Source organism: Theropithecus gelada, chromosome 3, assembly GCF_003255815.1.
Source record: "Theropithecus gelada isolate Dixy chromosome 3, Tgel_1.0, whole genome shotgun sequence".
Classification (NCBI taxonomy): domain Eukaryota; kingdom Metazoa; phylum Chordata; class Mammalia; order Primates; family Cercopithecidae; genus Theropithecus; species Theropithecus gelada.
The window spans coordinates 121,175,342-121,199,832 of NC_037670.1; the positions used below are offsets into that span (position 1 = coordinate 121,175,342).

General features: G+C 33.0%; 1 protein-coding gene across 1 annotated transcript in view; it reads left to right on the forward strand.

Annotated features, from left to right (window-relative positions):
- Window positions 1–24,491, forward strand: part of PCLO (piccolo presynaptic cytomatrix protein) — a 409,431-nt gene that overhangs the window by 233,296 nt on the left and 151,644 nt on the right. Inside the window, exons 7-8 of the mRNA XM_025379373.1 lie at window positions 11,271–13,458; window positions 19,116–19,252. Of these exons, the coding sequence (XP_025235158.1) occupies window positions 11,271–13,458; window positions 19,116–19,252 (2,325 nt within the window). The remainder of the gene's footprint in view (window positions 1–11,270; window positions 13,459–19,115; window positions 19,253–24,491) is intronic.

The window sequence follows — 24,491 nt, forward strand, 5'->3', positions numbered from 1 at the left end:
ATAAAGATACAGTGCAAGAATGAATAAGCAGTGAGATTATGAGCAGTTTTACTAAAGTGAGATTTAAAAGACCATGATGAGAAGAAAGAATAAACAAGATGGGTTTTTGTGAGCTTTTACCAGATCCACGAAATCCTGGCAAAACCATTTGGATGCCATATAATCATCAGTAGAGAAACTTGGAGAAGAAGAAAAAGGATTGACGTGCAGATTGTGGTCCCTCAGAGATAGCCAAGTGTAAGGACACTTTCTAGAAAGCTATTTTCATTTTCATTTTCCAGTTATGAAATGACAAGGCCCCAGACTAAAAATTCAGAAATGCGAATGCATACATGGATTGTTCTAGGAAAGAGCAAGAACCTCTGATTCACACATAGAATGATAATTAACAAATTGATTTTTTTTTAAAAAAGTAGTTATCTCATGAAAGCGAAATAACCAAGGATCGTATGTGTGATAACTACTTTAAACCTACACTAATTATATAAATATTGAAAGTTATAGATGAAAACCCTAAAGGCAGTGTACAATTGGTCCTAATTTTCTTATGGTGTTGGATCTGCCATTTGACAAAAATGAGTATCCGAAAGAATTCATCTTTTACTAAAGCACTCTCTTGTTACAGAGTGTGAATGCTCCTCTTGAACTCTGTATGTGTGTGATAGTTAAATAAAGAAGTTGCCAGACAGGAAAAAGGAAACCTAAATATTTTGTCTTTTAAGCAGAACTATATTCAGGAACCATATGAACAGAATATATGTTGTTCCCTTTGTTGTAGTATAGTCTTCCGATTTAATAGGAAGGAAGGAAGCAAAAGGAAGAGAGGGAAGGATGGAAAGAGGGAGGGAGGAAAATGTACACATACACACATATATAAAAACAATGCTTGCCTTAAAAAAACTTTTGAAAGGGCCTTACAAAATATTTTATACAGATTTTAGGAAAGAAAAGAAATTAATCTCTTTGGGACTTTCCAGAAAATATAATGCAATAAATTTCACACAGACTGGCATCTCTAATGCTTCTGTCCAGTGAGGTAGAAACTAGTTTTCTGCTTGACTGCTCAGCCCAAGAGCAATGACTTTAAACAAGAAAACAAAACAAACTGGGACAAGAGGTGCATTAAGGAAAAGCTTAGAGATGTTTGATGAAACACTGAGTGCCGTTTTCACAATATCAATTAGAGAATATTTTGTCTATATTACTAGACTTCGATAAATAACTTATACATGTACAACTTTTAAGTATGTTCTATTACTTTTTTTTTATTCTGTTATTAATAGGGTCCTGTAATTTAGCTTCTCACTCTCACATTTTTTGCCACTAGAATCTTAGAAGTAGAGAAAAACTACTTTAATTTTTTTTTCAATTATATTCACAAATGGTAAATTGTTTCATGGCAGTAGACATTCAAGACTGTTTATGAATAAAGATGTCTATAATTTTTAATAACTCAAACATAGTCCCATAGTGATGATACTGCTACTTATATATTGCCTCAGTTCATAGAAACAATTATTAAACAATTTCACAATACTCTAATTGAAGAATTTGATGGTCTTGTTTTCTGTATGCAAGACACTGTGCTCTATTGCAATGGTAATGGGTTTTAAACATTTTATTCATGTTGAAAGTATTTTTTCACGAATGGTATCATTTAGTCTTTCCTTATTCACAGGTCACTCCTCTGTTATCATTCCTATTTTTGTATGTATTGAAGCAATAGGCTGGTGGTGGCTCACACTAGTAATCCCAACAATTTGGGAGGCAGGAGGATCTCTTGAGCCCAGGAGTTTGAGACCAGCCAGGGCAACATAGTGAGACCCTGTCTCTACAAAAATAAAAATAACCTAGGCATGGTGGTGCACACCTGGAGTCCCAGTTACCTCAGAGACTGAGGTGGGAGGATACTTGAGTTCAGATCAAGGCTGTGATGAGCCATGATTGCACCACTGCACTTTTAGCCTGGGAAACAGAACAGACTTTATCTCAAAAAAAAAAAAAAAGCAACAAAAATTCTTGAGCTTTTGCACTAAACATGTATGTTTTATATCCAAAGAGGGTAGAAGCAGAGGATAGAGGGATGGTGATTAATAATGGGTCTATTTTGGTAGCACATTACTAATGGTATTGTGCGTAAGATAGACTGCTGAATATTTCTGTATTTAACTGTGATTTTATCTAAAAACAGGAAGCTACTGCTGTTGGAGTGCAGGTGGGGACCCCTAAAAGCTGTATTGCTGTTTTCATTGACATTTCAGAGAGTAAAACTCTGCTTCTAGTCTATTTAAAAGGAAGGAGGTGTAAAGGGATGTTTCCTAATTTGTAGCCTTATGCCTGCCTTACAGCTTCATCATCCTCTCCCAACTTAAATTCCTAAAATCAAAGGAATATGTTAATTCCTTTAATGAACTATATTTATATATTTTAAAGACCTCTCATTTGGAAACAAACAAACAAAAAATACCCTGCATATTTCAGTTCCCTTCCCAATGCTTAAGGGGCATACATAGCTCTTTTTAAATGATTTTTACACCGTAAAAAGAATGGCCAGGAGCAGAGCAGAAGAAAATAAAGTCAGAGAGGAGTATAGTATGTATAAGTATTACTCTTCTTATTAAGGTAAAGAAAAGACTTATTCTTGTATTCAAAGTCAATGCAGTTCCTGAATGAAGAGAGTTCAAATAAAATGGGACAAGTGACCCTAAGGGCATTTTCTATTCTCAAGTTCTTTTTAATTTCTTGTACAATTAGAGGGAGGAGACCATGTCTTATTCATCATTTTAATCTCATTATTTATTACAGTGAACAGTATGTAAATGTCTGTTGTTCATTAAAAATGTTTCCATCTATTTTTTTTTTACTTTTTTTGAGCTATCAGATTTTTTTTGCTCTAATTCCTTTTTTTCTTAAGTTATTTTTAAGATAGCAGGAGTTTCTTGAATTTTAAAATTAAGCTTTGCTATGCACCTGATCTCCTTTAGTGATTCTGGTATTTAATTTCTCAAACTAAATAATTACTTTCTTTTTTAAGGTTTTAATCTCTTTTTAATTGCATCATTGATCTTTCTTATAAACTTAGAATAACAGACAACTTTTAACAATGTACTAGGACTTACATGATTTTTCAGTCGGACTGGCAATACCTTACACTCGAACTTTTCCATAATTATTGCAGTTGGGAACAGTTTTTCAAGATTTTTATGGGGTTAGGCTAGAAGGATTCATCTTCTTCACTGAGTATGCTCATTGTAGTAATTGTAAGCATCTTGGTTTTTTTCTTCCTGTGTTCTAATAAAACTATATTATTAAAATAGCTAGTTGGATACCTTTTGAATATTAGTTTGTGATAATGTAATAAGAATTTTTCTATATAATGAAGGGATTAATTTTAGGGTCCTAAGAATTTATAACAAGGCAAGATAATCAGGTACATTCCTATTCTTATTAATTTTCTCCTGTCATTACCATAACCTAGAATGTATCTTTTTCATTTACCATTTATTCCATCCAATTCTCTTTTCAAGGCCCTATTTAATTTCTAGTTACTCTAGGAAGTCAGCCTTTTCCCATTCAGAGTAAGGCGCTATGATAAACTAATAGTAGGATTCTCATCATCAATAAATATATTAATTAATAGTCAATCAGGATTCTCTGCCTGAGGACACTATCTAGTATATCACATGCATTAGTGTCTTTCAACAAGGGCTATTTTTCCTTCCAGGAGACATTTGCCAATGCATGGTGACGTTTTTGATTGACATGGTATACTGATGATATCTAGTGGGTACAAGCCAGAGGTGCAACTCAACGTCTAACAATATAACATCATCTGGTCCAAAATGTCATTACTGTCAAGGGTGAGAAAGATTTATTAATCACCGGCCGGGCGCAGTGGCTTACGCCTGTAATCCCAGCACTTTGGGAGGCCGAGGCGGGTGGATCACGAGGTCAGGAGATCCAGACCATCCTGGCTAACACGATGAAACCCCGTCTCTACTAAAAATACAAAAAATTGGTCGGGCGCAGTGGCGGGCGCCTGTAGTCCCAGCTACTCGGGAGGCTGAGGCAGGACAATGACGTGAACCGGGGAGGCGAAGCTTGCAGTGAGCCGAGATTGCGCTACTGCACTCCAGCCTGGGCAACAGAGCAAGACTCCATCTCAAAAAAAAAAAAAAAAAAAATTATTAATTACCTATATTGATGCTGGACCACAAATATCCATGGTTGGTATGTGAATCCCTGACAAATTATATTACTACTTTCCATCCTTATGGCCAAAACTATGTTGATGGCTGTCCTGGGAAAACATTAAATGTTCTGCTCAAGCACTGCTAGAATATATGTATTGCTTCTGTGTTATCTACATGGAGTGCCACATTATAATTAAAGAAAATTAAATTGAGCTGTCACAATTTTCTCTTTGACAGAGCCATACTGATTGCTACCTAGCATACTGCATTAGAAATCATTGTCACTGATTGCACATTTATAGTTTGAAGGTTTCCCTGGATTTCATATGGTATTGGAGTTAATTTGACTGGTATGTAATAACCAGCCCTACTTGTTCCATCAGTGAAAGAAGAAAATGAATAAAGATTTAAATATATAGTTAGCTTTTGAACTTTTGCTTTTTTTTCTGTATTTGCTCTTCCATTTTTCCTGTCTCTGTTGGCACAGAGCATTCTCTGGATGTGTTTCCATCTCACAGGAATTAAGGCATCACTAGCCCTAAATGAAACCAGATTATCCTTCATATTTTTCAAAAATTTATGTTTCATATTTTCCCTCCACTTAGAATACATTCTCCTGTTTAAATACCATCCATTCTTTAAGAACCAGGCTTCCTGTTGTATCTTAATCCATCATTATCTCTTATCCAGTTCCCAATACATATACATAATTATATACTCGTCTAACTCACCTTATGTCGTGTCATATGGAAAACCTCTTAAGGAGTATGTATCAAAATATCTTGTTTATTGATAAATTTTTGTGGAATTCTGCTGTTTGAAAAAGAATCCACATCTCCACCATCTAAATAAAGGGCCTGCATACAAATATTTCCTGCTTAGTTGAGAGAACAAATCTAAAAATCCAAGGTCTTATCATGATGAACATTTATTTCTGACAGTAGGTATGGCTTTCTATACTTATAAAATGAAATATATATTGCTCTGTCTCTCTAGCAGTGCGATGGTTTTAGAATGGTTTAGAAGTATATCTTTGATATTGACACTGATAACTATTTAGCAAAAGACTAAGGTAGTTCCTTTTTTTCTTTCCAGCTTCTATTTTAGGTTCAGAGGGTACATGTGCAGGTTTGTTACATGGGTAAATTACATGTCACAGGGGTTTGGACTACAGATTATTTCATCGCCCAGGTAGTGAGCATAGTACCTGATAGCTAGTTTTTCTATCACCACTCTTCTCCCACTCTCCACCCTCAAGTAGACCCCAGTGTCTATTGTTCCCTTCTTTGTATCCATGTGTACTCAATGTTTAGATCCCACTTATAGGTGACAACACCTATAGTAGTATTTGGTTTTCTGTTCCTGCATTAATTCACTTAGGATAATGGCCTTCAACTCCATTCATGTTGCTACAAAGGACATGATTTCATTCATTTTTATGGCTGCGTAGTATTTCATGGTATATATGTACCACATTTTCTTTATCAAGTCCACCACTGATGAACATCTAGCTTGATTCTATGTCTTTGCTGTCATGAATAGTACTGTGATGAATATACACATGCTTGAGTCTTTATGGTAGAACGATGTATATTCCTTTGAGTATATACCTAGCAATTCCATTGCTGGGTCAAATGGTAGTTTTCTTTTAACTTCTTTGAGAAATCTCCAAACTGCTTTCCACAGTGGCTGAACTAATTTTCACTTCCACCAGAAGTGTTTAAGCATTCCTTTTTCTCCACAACCTAGTCAACATCTGTTTTGTTTTGTTTACTTTTTAATAATAGCCATTCTGACTGGTGTAGGATGGTATCTCATTGTGGTTTTGATTTGCATTCCCCTGATGATTAGTGATGTTGAGAATTTTTTCTTTTGCTTGTCAGCCATGTGTATGTCTTTTGAGAAATGTCTACTTGTGCCCTTTGCCCATTTTAATCGGATTGTTTGTGGGTTTTGTTTTTTTTTTTTTTAAGTGCCTTACAGTTTCTGGGTAATAGACCTTTGTCAAATGTATAGTGTGCAGATATTTTCTCCAATTTTATAGATTTTCTGTCACTCTGTTGATAGTTTTTTTGGTTTTTTGGGGGGTTTTTTTTGTGTTTTTTTTTTTTTTTTTTTTTGCTGTGCAGAAGCTCTTTAATTAGATCCCACTTGTCCACTTTTGTTCTTACTACAATTGCTTTCAGAGTCGTCTTCAAGAAATCTTTGCCAAGTCTCATGTTCAGAATTGCATGTCCTAGGTTTTCTTCTAAGGTTTTTATAGTTGTAGGTTTTACATTCAAGTTTTCACACCACCTTGAGTTGATTCCTGTATATGGTGTAAGGAAATGGTCCAGTTTCAATCTTTGGCATGTGGCTAACCAGTTGTCCTAGCACCATTTATTGAATAAAGAGTCGTTTCTCCTTTTCTAGTTATCATCAGCTTTGTTGAAGATCAGATGGTTGTAGGTGTGCAACTTTATTTCTGGGTTCTATATTCTGTTCCATTGTTGTATGTGTCTGTTTTTGTACCAGTTTCATGCTGTTTTGTTTAATATAACCTTGTAGTATAGTTTTAAAAAGTTGGATAGTATGATGCCTCTAGCTTTGTGTTTGTTTGTTTTTGCTTAGGATTGCTTTAGCTATTTGGGCAATTTTTTGGTTCCACATGAATTTTAGAATAGTTTTTTTATAATTCTGTGGAAAATGTTGTTGGTAGTTTGATAGAAATACCATCGAATCTATACGTTGCTTTGGGCAGTATAGTGAGGTAGTTTCTTCAAACAACAATTTCCCAAAAAATATTCATAATTTATTAGTTATTTGTGGACAAAGTATAGATTTGTTCCATCTAGTGTCTCTTGTATCTATGCCTTTAGCATCTAGAGCAATGCATTTTAGAATTATACTTAACAACTATTTGAATACATCAATAAATTGAATGTTTTCATATTTATTATATATAATACTGGATGAATAATTTTGGTCTAGCATCTAGGACTTTAAACAATAGCCCCTATGTATTTTTAGTTTTTTTCAATGTTTAAAAAAACTACAGATCCTTCTTTTATCATCCTCATGTTGAGCTCAGAGAATTTTGACAATGAATTAATGTGTATACATATATTTAAGTCACTTAGGATAATGTGTCTAGGTACTTTACTTATTATTTTCATTAATATTCTTGACACTCCAAAATAAGCAAAATTTCCTTTCCTTTGCCATATAGAAATGGTATAAATTGCATTATATAAATTAACATTCCTAAGGAAAATGTTCTTTAAAATTACTTTGGACAGCAAACCTTATCCTGAAAGTTATTTGCTTATTAGCTTGATTACCTCATTGATGTTGCAATCTACAGTTGGTGATTTTTTCCCAGTCTTTCTTCAACCTTTATTTTATCACTATGGTTCTTTTGTTCTTCTCTCTTTGTCTATTTTCACAGCTATTTTAAAATATTTTAAATTTATATATCCAGTATATTTAGTACGATTTGTTTTCTAGATTAAAGGCACCAGATCTATCTGAAAACAACTTTTAAGAGCTGGTCAACACAGAAATCTATAGTAAATAACAAGTTTTTTTCTAGACTGTCTTGTCTCATCTTTAGTCATGGCTTCCAGCTACATCATCTTTAATCATAATAAACTTTATTTATGCAATGTTGATCTTTTTAAAATAAATAATATTGTATTGCTTTTATCTCTGTATTTGGAGTTCTGAACTCTTATTTCATGTTATATTGATTTAATTAGAAATAAATACCTAGTTGAGAGGTTTTTTTAATTAGAATTAAATACTTAGTTGAGAAGTTTTTATTGTCTTTGTCAGAGTCAGTTCTTTTTGAATTATAAGTTGGTAAGACATTACTTCAAATTCTTTATTATATATCTGTCTGCCCTCTTAAGTGATACTAACAGTCCTAAAACATAGTACACACCCCTCACAGACATGCTGAAATTTAAATCTGTGGGGTTCTAATGGTTCTATAGTTTGGATCCTCTTTGTGTAAGTGTGCCTAGCAAAGTGCTTTGAAGTGAGGAGACATTTAATAAATATCTGTCTAAGTGAATTGAAGAGTTATATATTTTAGGGAAAATCTAAAAGAAAATTTATGCTCTGGAGGAAAATTCATGAATGATCATAATTACAATTTAACCAAATGATGACAGAAAACTCTAATAAAGGACTGAAGTTTTTCTTCAGGGCTCTTGTATTCTTCCCACATCCTCCTTCATTGTTTAAAATCTATTGCTTTCTCTCAACTAGCCATTAATGCTGTTTGATCCTCTAATGGTTTCTCAGTGGGCATCCATTTATTTCTTTATTTCTAAAGAAATAAATCTCTTCTTTAGAACAAAGATTTATTTCAAACTGTCAGTGCAGCTAAAAGCCTTGGTTTCTTTGGGCTGAACTATGTTTTAAAACCATTTAAAATAGAGACTAAAATTTAAAAATATGGATTTCCTACTTCTCTTGAATGAAACAGATCTCATCACACTGGGTCTCTATTTCTTCATGGCAACAATATTCTGGAGCCAGCCTTGACAGATGGAACTTAAATTCTCAGGTCAACACATTCACTCCATTACCTTCTGGCTCCTGTAGGCTTTTGGGTTATAGCCTTTGCAATACTCAAGTAATCCTCCATTTTCATTCCCAGTAGAACTTTCCTGATATGACCTATAATTTTTTCTCTTTTTTTTAAATTATACTTTAAGTTCTGGGATACATGTGCAGAATGTGCAGGTTTGTTATTTAGGTATACACATGCCATGTTGGTTTGCTGCACCCATCAACACATAAGAGCATATGACAAGTATAGTGATTGGTCGGTATTTGCTCTCTTTTTTCTCGCCTAAGCGCAAGAAGTGCAAGCCTACCTTACAGATGCGTACAATATATAATTATTTGTAATGTGCATTTTGAAAAGAAGTGACTTCCAGGTTCAAATATAGCTTCTACTCTGGGCTTCTTTGGGACTTGAATTTTCAACCATTATTAAGTTCTTTGGACTATGAAAATGTTATCAGTGGTTATATTTAAAACTTCTGATAGTCACCAAACATTAGAATAAAAGATTGGTCATATTTTTCGTTTCATATTCTCTTTTTATGGCATCTTTGTTAGGCATCACAATCTTGACTAACACAATTAAATACCCTTTTGTCAAACCATTTCATAATCATAATCATGTAGAATAGGTAAACATTTTAAATTTTCAAATTCTTATGCATATACCAGATCTACCACATACATAGTAAGAAAAAACAAATAGTATGTAGTTTTTAGCCTCCTGTTGAACAATATTATAATCAGAGGACTGAAGCTGTTGTTGTGGAACAACTTTTTAAAAAACATGACATATCCATGTTAATATTTTGGAAAAATATCAAGAAAATTATTGTAGGATCTTAATTTTTATTTTATTACCATTTAATTATGGCCCATTGATATTCAACATGTTACATGTGCACTTTTTTACAAGTGAAAAAAAAATGTAGAGATCTAGAATGTGGGTTAATCAAGAAACCATAGTTTTCTATAGAAATACAGAGACTTTTAAAGGAACTGATATTAATGGGTACCTGTAATGTGAAATAAGTATTTTACATAGTTGTCTCACTTGATCTTTATAACAATTCTGTGACTTAATTGTGAGTGTTTTATAAAATGAAAAGAATTGAGGATGAGTAGGAAGAAATAAATGACATGTCAAACAGCTGCCTTGGGAACTTCAATACCCCATATACCTTGGGATTGCTCTATGAGGAAAAACAAACTACTGCACCAAAGTCACTTTACCTTATTTCAAAGATTCATAACCTTTATTCATTTCCATCCAAATATTTTAAATTTTAGAAACACATAAACTTCAATAAACATTTAAGATTTTGTTTCATATTATGATGTCGATTAAGGGAACAAATAGTGGGGTTACATGACGGGAGCAGAAATATGATAACAGAAAACAGACAAAAACTATCAAGGAAATGAATTTGGAAATAATTAAAAGACAATGAAAGTACAGAGTCTTGGAAAAATGTGATCTAATTAATAAGGTACAATTTTCAGGTACAACATTTATAGACTCTTACTTTTTCTGTTTTCTGCCCTCAATATTTGGTGACTGGGGAAAAATTGGAGAATTAATGTATTTGGATTACAATAGAAAGAAAAGAAAAGAAATCATCTTTTAAAGAATATGCAACTGGATAGCAAAAGACCTGAGATCTAGTTGTAAATGTGCCACTGAACACTTAGGTAACTTTGATTACATCAGTTTATTTTAACTATAAGTGCTCAAAGCAATCTCTCATGTCTTTTGATATTCTAAAATTGTATGATTCTCAAGACCTTCAATTCTTAGAAAGCAAGTTTATGACAAATTAACCAAATAAAATGAAAAATATCTGAAAACTCACCAACTTTATACTTTTATCTGATTTTTTAAAAGGTTCCAGTGGATTTTTATTGGTCAGTTATTTTTGCTTCACATGGAAATTACTAGAGTATTAAAAAGAAACTATACTGCAGGATAATAAAGTCAAAGAAAACATAAGATCCAAATAGTCATGAAAATCTTGAAATATTAAATAGAAAATTAGTCCAGACTATCCCTTTTTTAGAAAAAAAAAAAGTATTAGATAATTTGAAGATGTAATTTAAAAAATAGGAATGACAACCACTCCAGGGGTCAAAAGTAGGAATGAGAAGATAGGCGTAATATCAATGTCACATGGTAAATGAACATCTTCAACAAATGTAATTTAAATTTTAGATGGTTAACAAAACACTTGGGAAATAGATTCAGTAAATAATCTTATGTATATTAATTTAGATGAAAAATGAGTTTTTATAACTGCTAATATTATAGGAGTTACAATTAACCAATTTATTTAAAATATTATTTTTCAGTTAATTGTATTGGTGACCAGTACTTGAAATTATATGTATATATTTTATTTTATCATGCTGTGATAGCAAAATCATATGGGAAATCATTTTTATTAAATATAATTCGTGGAAGTTGATTTGGTTTTTATTTTATTTTTCTTTATAATAAAGTACTATATTTTGTTTACTTGATTATAGACTAAAGGTTCTCAAACCATGACACCCTCTGGAGCCCAGAAAAAAGTTAAAAGAACTCTGCCAAATCCACCTCCTGAGGAGATTTCCACAGGAACTCAATCCACATTCAGCACAATGGGCACAGTTTCCAGGAGAAGGATCTGCAGAACCAACACAATGGCACGAGCCAAGATTCTCCAGGACATAGACAGAGAGCTTGATCTTGTGGAAAGGGAATCTGCAAAGCTTAGAAAGAAACAAGCAGAGCTTGATGAAGAAGAAAAGGAGATTGACGCCAAGCTACGATACCTGGAAATGGGAATTAACAGGAGGAAAGAGGCATTATTAAAGGAGAGAGAAAAGAGAGAACGAGCTTACCTCCAGGGAGTAGCTGAGGATCGTGATTACATGTCTGACAGTGAAGTAAGTAGCACAAGACCAGCCCGAATAGAAAGTCAGCATGGCATTGAGCGACCAAGAACTGCTCCCCAAACTGAATTCAGCCAGTTTATACCACCACAAACCCAAACAGAATCTCAACTAGTTCCTCCGACAAGTCCTTACACACAATACCAATACTCTTCCCCTGCTCTTCCTACCCAAGCACCCACCTCATACACCCAACAATCTCATTTTCAGCAACAAACTTTGTACCATCAGCAAGTTTCACCTTATCAGACTCAGCCAACATTCCAAGCTGTGGCAACAATGTCCTTCACACCTCAAGCTCAACCTACGCCAACCCCACAGCCTTCTTATCAGTTACCTTCACAGATGATGGTGATACAACAGAAGCCACGGCAAACTACATTATATTTGGAGCCCAAGATAACCTCAAACTATGAAGTGATTCGCAACCAACCCCTTATGATAGCACCTGTTTCTACTGATAACACATACGCTGTTTCCCATCTTGGTAGTAAGTACAATAGTTTAGACTTGAGAATAGGTTTGGAGGAAAGAAGTAGCATGGCAAGCAGTCCAATATCAAGCATATCCGCAGATTCTTTCTATGCAGATATTGATCACCATACTCCACGAAATTATGTCCTAATTGACGACATTGGAGAGATCACCAAAGGAACAGCGGCGTTAAGCACCGCATTTAGCCTTCATGAAAAGGATCTGTCAAAAACAGACCGTCTCCTTCGAACCACTGAGACACGCCGGTCTCAAGAAGTGACAGATTTCCTAGCACCTTTACAGTCTTCCTCTAGATTGCATAGTTATGTGAAGGCGGAGGAAGACCCAATGGAGGATCCTTATGAGTTAAAGCTTCTGAAACATCAGATTAAACAGGAATTTCGTAGAGGGACAGAGAGCTTAGATCACCTCGCTGGTCTTTCTCATTATTACCATGCTGATACTAGCTATAGACATTTTCCAAAATCTGAGAAGTATAGCATCAGTAGACTCACACTTGAAAAGCAAGCAGCAAAACAACTGCCAGCAGCCATACTTTATCAAAAGCAGTCAAAGCATAAGAAATCACTAATTGACCCTAAAATGTCAAAATTTTCACCTATTCAAGAAAGTAGAGACCTTGAACCTGACTATTCAAGCTATATGACTTCTAGCACTTCATCTATTGGTGGCATTTCCTCTAGGGCAAGGCTTCTTCAAGATGACATCACTTTTGGCCTCAGAAAAAATATTACAGACCAACAGAAATTTATGGGATCTTCTCTTGGCACAGGACTAGGCACATTAGGAAATACCATACGCTCAGCTTTGCAGGATGAAGCAGATAAGCCATACAGTAGTGGCAGCAGGTCCAGACCCTCCTCCAGACCTTCCTCTGTCTATGGGCTTGATTTATCGATTAAAAGGGATTCTTCTAGCTCTTCCCTAAGACTGAAAGCTCAAGAGGCTGAAGCTCTAGATGTTTCATTTAGTCACGCATCATCCTCTGCCAGAACTAAGCCGACCAGTTTGCCAATTAGTCAAAGTAGAGGAAGAATACCAATTGTGGCCCAGAATTCTGAAGAAGAAAGCCCACTCAGTCCTGTTGGCCAGCCAATGGGAATGGCCAGGGCTGCAGCTGGACCCCTGCCACCAATATCTGCAGACACCAGGGATCAGTTTGGATCAAGCCACTCATTGCCTGAAGTTCAGCAACACATGAGGGAAGAATCACGGACTCGAGGCTATGACCGTGACATAGCCTTCATCATGGATGACTTCCAACATGCCATGTCAGACAGTGAAGGTAAATTGGGCCTCAAACTACCCTGTTACTCTCAAAACTCAAACTCTTATTTTTCTGCATGTTTAATTTCCCTTCTCCAGAGATGTATCCTACTTTTCTTGGTGTGTCTTTTGCATGTTTACTTCAATTTTATTTCTTGTAAATGGAAATTTTATCTTGTGTATAGATTCTATAGCATGCTTTTCTTTATTTAGTTTTAGTTTATTCCTTTATTGTTCTGTTTCTTGATTGTTTGCTTGATTTGTTTGGTGTCTGCTTTTCTAAAACCATTATCAAATAATTCTGTCAATAAAATATGGTCATCCTATAAATCCATAGTTGAAAAGTTTTTCATTGTATGTTTCTTTCATTTTTTAAAATACATTTTAAAAGTTACTGATCAGTTTCTTTCAGTTTCTGGAATTATTAAAGTTTAGAGCCATGAAATACTATTCTGATAGACTTTGTAATAGAAAATCATTTATGGCATCTTTATGAGATCAGTGTTCATTAGTTCAGAAGATGTTCTATTTTTGAGAACTTTTGTATAAGTTCTTGATGTTAGTATAATGTAGAATTTTGTTATTTTTCTTAAATAAAAGATTTCTGTTTTATCTTTCTCATTATGAATACTATTATTTACAAATTTGTAATTTTGCATTATATGCTAGGAAGTTTAGTACTAAATAAGACATGAAAATAAATAATTGTATTAGTATGTATGAAGTATTCTTTAAAATTGAAACCTTGTAAACTTCTTTTGTGATTTTAGTTATTTAGAGTTCAAACTTTCCTGGTTTGCCCATTTAGCCTTTTCCTTTGGTTTCTTGGGTTTGGTTTTGTTTTGTTTTGTTTTGTTTGTATCATCCCATGTTTTCGCCCTAAATTGACTTGCTAGAATTCCATGTTAAACAAGTGCTTTAATACAGTAAATGCTTAACTAAAAACTCATTTTAAGTAGCTCTGTTTTTAAAGATACACAACCATAAACATTTTTGAAAATTATGCAGTCCAAGTCTGGGATTGAAGAAGAGGGAGAAATGATACAAAGGTGTGAAGAGGCTAGCCTATACCAAGAGGATTCATGACTCTTGACTCTTGGTCCTTTTTTTTTTCACCTTCTTTCATTTACATTTGAATGGAGATGTAAATGGAGTTTTGGAAATAATATATGTTTGATCAAATAAAAGCGTTATTATTTCCTTCCTTTAGAGACTCCAAAGAACTAAGCTAACATGAACATCTCCCCTTTTAAACCTAACATCCTTCTTGAGGACTCACGGGAAAATACACATTTTTGTGAAAAGGAATTTTTTCCTACATCTTTGTCTAGATGAATTGGATTTTAGAAATTCAAACCTGAATTTTAATAGATTTTTTATTGAACTAAAGTAATCGCTGTATCTGAAGGAGGACAAACTGCTTTTGTTTGTGAAGTTCAAATAGATTAGTCATTTTCTGATTTGTTTTCATCTCTACAGGCTATTGGATTGACCATTTTTATTGACAATTAGTTAATTGAATAAAATACTCATTTGTGGGTTCTTTATTTAGATGATTATTTGAATAAATGTACATAGCAGGAATTGTGATATTATGTGGAAACAGTCTTTAATATTTCCTTACTTTTTACAATCCACATTTTATAAACATTTTATACATAAAAAATGACAATTGCAGAAGAGTAAAGAGATTGTTCAATAGTCATGTCTATAAAATAACATAATCAAACAAAACCCCTAGAGGGTCTATGGCATAACGAAATGCCTTAAGATGGTGTGTACATGATGAGCATATGTCTAAAGAGAGTTTGACAAATTGATTTATCATCATATATATTCTGTCCACGTGCTGCCAGATATTTAGATGTTTCTATATATCCTGATATATGGCATTTTCTTATGTGTACAGCCATATAAAAATAACAGAATATTCTATTTCCCTTTTATATGTTTGAATGATGTATAGGTCATAATCATCAAAGACTGTGTGAAAAACATTGTTTTGATAAAATAGAGGATGAGATACCATGCAGCATATAAAATTATGAAGTGTGTAAAGATGATACCAAATAAGTAAAGCGATTAAAATTTAAATGAAATTAAACTAAAAAATATTTTTAAATTAAGCAGACAAGGAAATCATTCATAAAGATTATGTTGATGTAAATTTGGGCAGGAAAACTATAACAATTATATATGACTTATATATGTAATGGTATGTGTGTGAATTGTAGTGGTTACTTCTAAATGATGTATGTAGTAAAATGTTATATATTTTCTTTGTTTATATATCACATAAACATACTATTTTTATTCTAATGAGTAATGGTCTACTTTTCGTTTGAAATCTTGAATTACTTCAGTATTTTAAAAAAATAGAAACTACTTTTTTTTCCAATCAATAATTCCCAACATTTATTAACTCATGAAGTATTAGGAATTTTTAACAGATTTTTAGCAAATATATGCTATATCTATATTTGAATGTACTAAGATAACTTTGAACAGTATAACATTCTACAGGTTATTTAATATCCTGTGAACAAAACAAATTTAATTGCTTTCAAACTATTTGTTGTGTGCTTTTCCAAATTCAATTAAACTCTGTAAGTTATAGGATATAAGACAGTCATTAATATACTCAAAAAGACTCGTTGATGTTGAAATATCTTTCTTGAGGAAAAATCTATATAGACAGTTTATGTTGCTTAATATTTATTAATATTTTTAGCTTGAGGCAAGCTAGAAACAGGCCGGACTTGGTGGCTCATGCCTGTAATCCTAGCACTTTGGGAGGTTCAGGCGAGTGGATCATGAGGTCAAAAGATCGAGCCATCCTGGCCAACGTGGTGAAACCCCGTCTCTACTAAAAATACAAACAATAGCTGGGCATGGTGGCGCACACCTGTAGTCCCAGCTACTTGGGAGCCTGAGGCAGGAGAATCGTTTGAACCCAGAAGGTGGAGGTTGCAGTGAGTTGAGATCGCGCCACTGCACTCCAGCCTGGCGACAGAGTGAGACTTCATCTCAAAAAGAAAAAAAAAATGTAATTCATCTCATGTCCTCCAATATATACAGTCTTTTTAAAGTATATATATTTGACCAATATGAGAAGAATTAAACTATTTATGTAACTGTAGCCTGTGGACAGTACTAGATCCAGAAATAACTTATTCATATATTACTTTTAAGAATTCAACAAAATAATGCCAAGTTTTAAAAAAAGATATTGTTAATCTCCTTCAAATGATTTGAACTAATTCAGAATTTTTTTGTTATAAAATTTACTTTTTCACTTAGATTTTACCATGAAAGGTGAGACAGTTATAAACAATTAGCATTTATATACAACTGGTTCTAAACAATGAAAACAAAATTCAATACAAAAGCAGATTGATTTCATCTACTTGCTGTTGGTTGATTATAAACTCCTGTGCAACGGATGATAGTCATCCTTATTCAGTTACACATAGTGTTATTATAAAAAATAACAGAAAATCAAAATACATAATCAGAATTATTGGCAATAAATTGACAGAATTTGGGTCAGGTTGAACTTCTACTTTATTTCTATAGACACAGCCAAACAAAACACACATTTTAAAGAATTGTATTTCAAATGCAATTAAGAAAGTTATACATTCAAATGAAATCATGTACTACATTATAAAGGATATTAATTTATTAAAATAAGTATAAATTATTTTTCTATTTTCATGAGAAATCTATAAAATCCTATAAGAAGTAAGACAAAAGTAGTGTCAATGTCATTGAGAATAATCTAATAAATTTTAAGAGATGAATGATTAAATAATGAATTTGTTTTGTATTTACTTGTCAAATGTCTATTACACTAAATTTCTTGGTAAGTTCAGTCACTTGGTTTCAAATTAAGACTTTGGAAAACCATAATTATTGAGTAGATTGTGAAAAATATCTGCATCAATGAGGTTCAAAGGACAAATTAACATTTATTTTTAAATGTGTTTATCATAATTAGGATGTTAACTACTTTTTCTAGTTGATGACTAATTCTGTGCTTCATTCATGCCAATATTTATTCGATGTTATGCCTTAGGCAGGGCATTGATTTTAGTATTGAGGGAAGGGGGAAAAAAAAAGGACAATATGAGCCTTGCCTTTAAGCAGCTTAGAATAGGTGAGATCAGTCAAGTACGTATGCAATCACAAAACAGATAAGTATTAATGTATTTTCTGAAATCTAAGACTGATGAACCCACGACACATCACTGTTCGTTTTGTATTATGGGAGGGAAATGCTGTGGTTAAGTAGCAGTGTTGACCACAGGAGGTATAGAGGTGACTAGTAGTACATATGCTGTGGGTTTGCCAGTCCCAGCAGCAATGAAATGATGGAAATGGCCTAGGGGAAAAGATTGGGAGGAGGTTTTGGAAAAGATGATAGTGAGGAATGCAGATAGAAAAATAAGAGTATATTGTATGACCTTCTAAAAGCTGGAGTTTAGGAAAGTAGAGGTTGACAACATCATCAACTAATCTAAGCATCATCAACAAAGGATAAGCACTTGAGAAGCGTTGTTCCTTCTACTGTTTAGGAAGCAACAAAGTATTTCCAGAGACTGTTAATTAGAGATTCTTTTACAAAGAATAAAACAATTTATTAAAAGGCAAATTCTGTATATTAGGGAAAATAAGATGTTCAGTCATTATAGAATATCTTGAAAAGACCTATGAAATACTAATGAATGAAATTTAATTTAAAATAATAATTGTGTACCTTAAATATAGTTGCATTTTCAAAAAGGTATGCTGTGAAATTTTGTCACAGTGTAAGTATAAAAAGCATGCAACCAACTCTTCAATCAACTAAATCAGTGCTTCTCTTCAAAAAATAATCATTTTATTTTTATTTAACAATTATAAAAGAGATATTTTTAATATTAGGCTACTAAGTAATCATGGCGCACATGTTCCTAACAATAACACCAGAATTCTCTTAGAAACAAATGTTTTTGTTCGTTGTGAATGTCATAGAAATGTCATATTTTCAAAAAATAATGTTAAAGCCAGCAACAACCTATTGGCACTGGATTGATGTAATGGTGGGAAAGTGACAGAAACTTCCATACACAAGGAATCCTTTTTTGTTTTCATTTTTTATTATACTTTACGTTCTGGGATACATGTGCAGAACGTGCAGGTTTGTTACATAGGTATGCATGTGCCATGGTGGTTTGCTGCACCCACCAACCCATCCTAAATTTTTTTTTTTTTTTTACTAGTGGGTTGTGGGTAGAGTATGGGAGAGAATGTGTGGATGTGGGAACTGATGGGCTGAGGTTAAGTAGAATGACCCTTTTGAAGAATGATCACTTGTTCATTTATTTATTTTATCACGATCTAAATTTCTTTTTTCTCTTGATTTGAAATTTGATTTTGTTTTGTTTTGCTCTGAGATTGTGAACATCTGTGTGCGTCATTTTTTCTAGGCTATTCTATGGTTTAAAATTTTTGACATAATTTGATTTTTGATGTAATAACAAAAATAATTTTTCTAGTCCTAATGGGAAATGTGTTTGAAATGCATGTATGGTTAACAAGCCTAGTGCATGCTAGTACTACAGAACATCTGCTGCCCTCAATCATCTATATTACTTGCCGTTGCAATGTGTGATGTTTCCTTGGTGTCCAAAGCCTATCATCTGCGTCGTGAGGAAACAGATTGGTTTGATAAACCCAGGGAGTCTCGTCTGGAAAATGGACATGGTCTGGACCGAAAACTGCCAGAAAGATTGGTCCACTCTAGACCACTCAGCCAGCATCAAGAACAAGTAAGTGCTATATTTAGCAATTTCTTTTAGATTTATCAAAAAAGACTCACTTCTATGTTAGAATGGTCTTAGTTGTCCTAAAAGGAATGAGATATTTGTCCATTCATTTCACAATTTTTTTTTTCCAATAACATAAAGGAGTAACACAGCTTGCTTCATCAGCTATGACTGATTGAAATTGGACTGTGATACTTCTACCAATTTAAGTGATTGATTCCTCCAACAGACATTATTAAGTTTGAATAACATATCCAGCACAGCTATACAACAAGAATATATGGAGCTCTGAGAGCTTACAAGTGACTGGGTGAAAAGGATTTGGGTAATTTTCAATGCTTGTTCAGATGCTAAGAACAAGTGAGAGGATAGCCAAACCAAGTCAGCTGGGATAGAAAGAAGGCTTAACCTGGGGGAGAAAGGAAGCTGATATTTTAGTGGATCTATTGCATGGAAATATTAGCTGTTTTTTTTATGTATTTTTGAATTTTATATACAGAACAACTCACATAAAGTAGATATTACTAATCAATGTATTCTTATAGATGAAGAAATTGAAACTTAGAGGTAAATTTCACAATTAAATATGACACCAAAATTCATGATCTTACTCACTTTTGAGCAAATGAGGTGATGTTTGAATTGAATTTTGAAATACATCTACGAGATTAAGAGTTGAGTGAATTGAAGGAGAACCTTCACATAAGCCAAGTGCCCTTAAATCAGTTGCCTTACCAGATCAGATATTTGCAGGTTGTATACTCATTATGATTATTAAAATATCCAAAATAAATAGTTGACTTATTTACATTAATTCCTAAATCATCCTGTTTAGTGATTCATTGATATAGAAAACAACCGTATTTTGAACAACTGAGAAGATCCATATAGACTTACTATAATTTAATTCAGTGTTTGTCATTTTGAGGTATAAAACAAGGCTTTGACATTTATAAGTACTGTCTAAAATACATTGTCTATACTCTTAGATTTGATTTCTTTCTAAGCAATTTAAGTTTTCATAGACAAATTTCTACCTATTAAACAGAATTTTTTCTTAGAATTTTGTTCTGTTTTTGTATATGCTATCATATTTTCTAGAATTCTTAGAATTCCTCTCTACTATAAATTTCTGTCTTTAGTTTTTGATATCTTTAATACATATTTTGTTTAGGCTTATGTTTACCTCCATTAAAATGTCAATATAATTCCATTTTTTTTACTTCATGTAAACATATCAGCCTGTATTGAACTATGCTTTCATTAGCTTGTCTTGTTATTAAAATTGTATTTGTGGTTGTGTTTGAAATCTCATCAAATAGATCTGGCTAGAAAGTAAGAAAATTAATAAAATTATTCTGCACATTTAAAATCTTAAATTTACCTCCTTTTATCTACAAATTTGTCAGTTAAAAATAACTTCCTTAAATGTGTTTATTATATGAATCTCTCTAAAATGGAATATTTGTTATATCTTACCCATCTCATTTGCTTCTCTGAAGTTTAGTGTTTTCCACAAACCTAGAACAAGTCAAAGAAAACACAGATACTTTAACAAAATCATAGTAAGATCAACTGCATAAAAAGGGCAGCTTGTTTAGTAATTAACAAACAGGAATGTTTATTATCAACACTACTGTTTCCATGGGCACTGAGAATAGTCTTTTCCACCTAATTTATCAAACTGATATTCTTTGAGGATATATTTAAAGTAATTTAAAGGATATATATTAAAGTGTCCAGCCCAAAAATATGTAAATGAAATATTCATATCTTTAAGGACATTCTTGTTTCAATTTTATGTTACTAACATACAGATTTATGGTTTTGGTCTACTGAGTACATAGTAATAATGGTTTAAATAATATATAATTATAGACAAATGTAATGTCAAAATTAAGCAGAGAAGGTATTTTTGAGAATCATTTAATAAATTTCTTGCTATGTCTTCTCAAGTAGAAACATAAGGATTCTTGTTAGGTGAGTATAATTATGTGTATATTCTTGCTAAAAGTAATTTTTTACATTTGTATAATTTTTTACATTTTCACATCTAACATACAAACAAACAAAAAACTATGTATGTACTACTGAAACTGCAACTATGCAAAGTTATAAGCTAGTTAAAAGTGAACAGCCATAAAACTGCCACACAGGCCAAAAAAAAAAAAAAACATTACCTATCCCCAAAACCCCTGTATGTCCCTTCCAGATCATAACCACTCCCTTTCCCAAATAAGTAACAAATGTGCTGAGTTTTGTGAAAATAATTTGTTTTTCTTCATCATTTTTTTCTAAATAGATTCTACTATAACATACATTTTAATTACGTGAAGTTCAAGAGTTGAATTATATAAAATTCAAAATTCATGCTTTTTGCATTATTATTTATCTTCAAATACTATCTCCCTCTTTAACTCATCATAACTATATTTTGACTTGGAGAATCACAAAATGGCATTCTCATGTTATTAACTTCTTTGCATCTCTAATCATAAAAAGCTAATATTGAGCTCTTGGTACTAATAAACTCAGATGCTTTTATTTGAAAACATATGCATAACAAGAACTCATATTCATAAAATACTTTGGAGGCAAAAGTAATAAAACCAATAATACTAATGCAAACACTAATTTATCTCCTTTTAAAACTCATTTGCATAAAACAAACATTAGAGGGATAGAAGAATATTTCTGAAAATTTTTATTAGACACACAATCATATTAATTCTAAAATAAACCAAATCTAAAAATCCATATTTGCTTCATTTCAAATATATATATATATTCTTATATATGTGTGTGTGTGTGTGTGTGTATCTATCTATCTATGTATCTATCTGTGCTTAACCTCTGCCTTCTTCAGGAGAAATTCAGCTCTGCTTTGTGAATTGCACAGATAGCCTAATCTCTTATTTTTTAGTTTTACTTTAGTCACTTACTCTATAAATAAGACTAATACCTTTCACAGGGTAGTTGTAAAGGTCAACACTTCTTGACTATTGTAAAATCCCTTCGCTTTCTACACTTATACTCGCATCATCTGCAATTCCTCTGCAACTGCTTGATTGAGGTACATTAAGTTCCCATGAAAGAGCCACTCTTTCTCTTGATTCTAGGAATTCGAATGTTCTGTTTTCTCTCCTTGGACACTTTTCCTCCACTCATCCCTTGGCAAACCCTAATCATCACCCAGGTGTCCGTGTACATGCCCCATCATGCAAGAAGACTCCCCTGACACTACCACCCCTACTTCCCCAGAAATCTGGGGTAAGTGTTCTTCCTTTGTGCTCCAATAGTACCCCATGTATTAGGTCTTGGGCTGTGAGCTTCTTGAGAGCCAGCAGCTCTCTATCCCAACTACCATGTTATATATGTGTACAGTGCTAGGAACCCAGCAGGGCACTCTGTCTCCTGCATCTAGAATGTGTGGTATTTAAGTGAGGGAATGGGTAAATGTCTGTATGAATACACAGTAAGTTAACAAAAAGGGCATAAAGGTTATCTGTCTTCCGTGTATGAAGAAAAGGGCTCAATTCATTCCCTTTTTGTTAACATACTCTTTATATATACAGGCTTGATTCATGAAAATAACTCTTTTTGAAATATTTGTAGGTAGGGAAGAACAGCCCTCTTTCTGGGAGGCCCATAGGCAGTAATCCTATCAATGAGGAATCACCAAAAGACAGTGATAACAGAGACCATCCCCTTGGGGAGAGGAATATAGCACCACTTGACATCAGTTCTGCCCCTTGGCTTTGTGCCTACTCTTAGTTGGCAGTAGCAACACCTACCCATAACCCCATCTGCTATAGGACTCTCTCAACATTCACCCTCTGTGGTTACTAAAAAACTGAAATTCATCTAGCTCATACATCTAATTCATACATGGAAGACATGTAGACTTTTGATCATGCTGATCATAGTTATGGCAGTTGCGTGTTTCTGATTTATTAAGTGGATTTATGAAGCTGCTTGCAGACAGCGTAGACAGTCTCTGAAACTATAGGAGATGATATGAGATGCTGTGAAAGCAATATTCAAGAAAATTAAGATGTGCAACATTCCTTCTACTATAAAATAAAAGGCAATAGTGGCTATTTGATAAAACGTTGAAAAAATAAGGAAGCCTGATGATGACTCTTCTAAACTGTGTGATAGATTCACTATGAGATTACATCAACATCTCCCCAGTCTGAAATTTGGAAAGAATACTAAAAGACAAAATTGTGTTTTCTTAGTTTATTTTTGACCAAATGGAAAGAATAATGTTTTGGAATTATTATTAACTAGTATCTGAGATTAGAACAGATTGAAATAAAATGAAGTAACATCCAATTTTACTGAATTATCTGCAGTACCAAAGCAAAGTGTAGTTACACCTAATAGTTACAAAATTTTCAATACACACGATTTTATTTTTAGTAAAAAATAAAGATTTTTAAATGCAGATTAGGAAAGGAAAAGAAAGGAAGAAGAAGGAAAGAAAGTAGGAGAAAAAGATGTGGGGAGGGCAAAGTAACAGAGAAAGGAAAGAGTGAGAGGCAGACTGAGAGACAGACAAAAGAGACAGAGACAGGAGAGAAGTGAACAGCAGGCAAGAGACGGAAAAAGAAAAATGTAAGCACTTATTACAAATATGAATAAGGTTTTCAATGGTTTACTAAGTTAGCATTAGTATGAATTATCTGAATTGACTTATTATACTTGCCCTAATGTTTTTATAATTTAGTAAACAGTATTTTTGTTTTACTCTGCAGAATTCACATAATATTCCTGGATTTAACAGGATTTCGCTATTGTTTAGGGAATATTTTATGTTAACCTAAGGCCTGCTTAACCTTACTCTTTCCTAAAGAGAAAAAAAGCTAAAGGCTAAAATTTTAGCTTTAGTTTTTAAAATACCTGTTTTATTTTTAAAATCCAGAATCCTAACAATTTTACAGCTGGAAATACTAGGACACATTAAGGTGACAAGAGTTTTCTAAGGAACCTTTCTTCACAAAATGTATACCTCTTTAGTCCTAAATTCTGTTTCATCTTTTGGAAACACACTTCTTAAACATTCTAAAATAGGTAATATGAAATCTTCATCTATATTAACTTTATTTTGGTTGTAATTTAAGTCAAAAATTTTCTTATGACAATACATACAAAATTCCATACAAATAAAGTCCTGTTAATACAGATAAGAGTAAATATTTTGCCATTTCTGTCTTTCATTATTTCATAAATCTCTTTT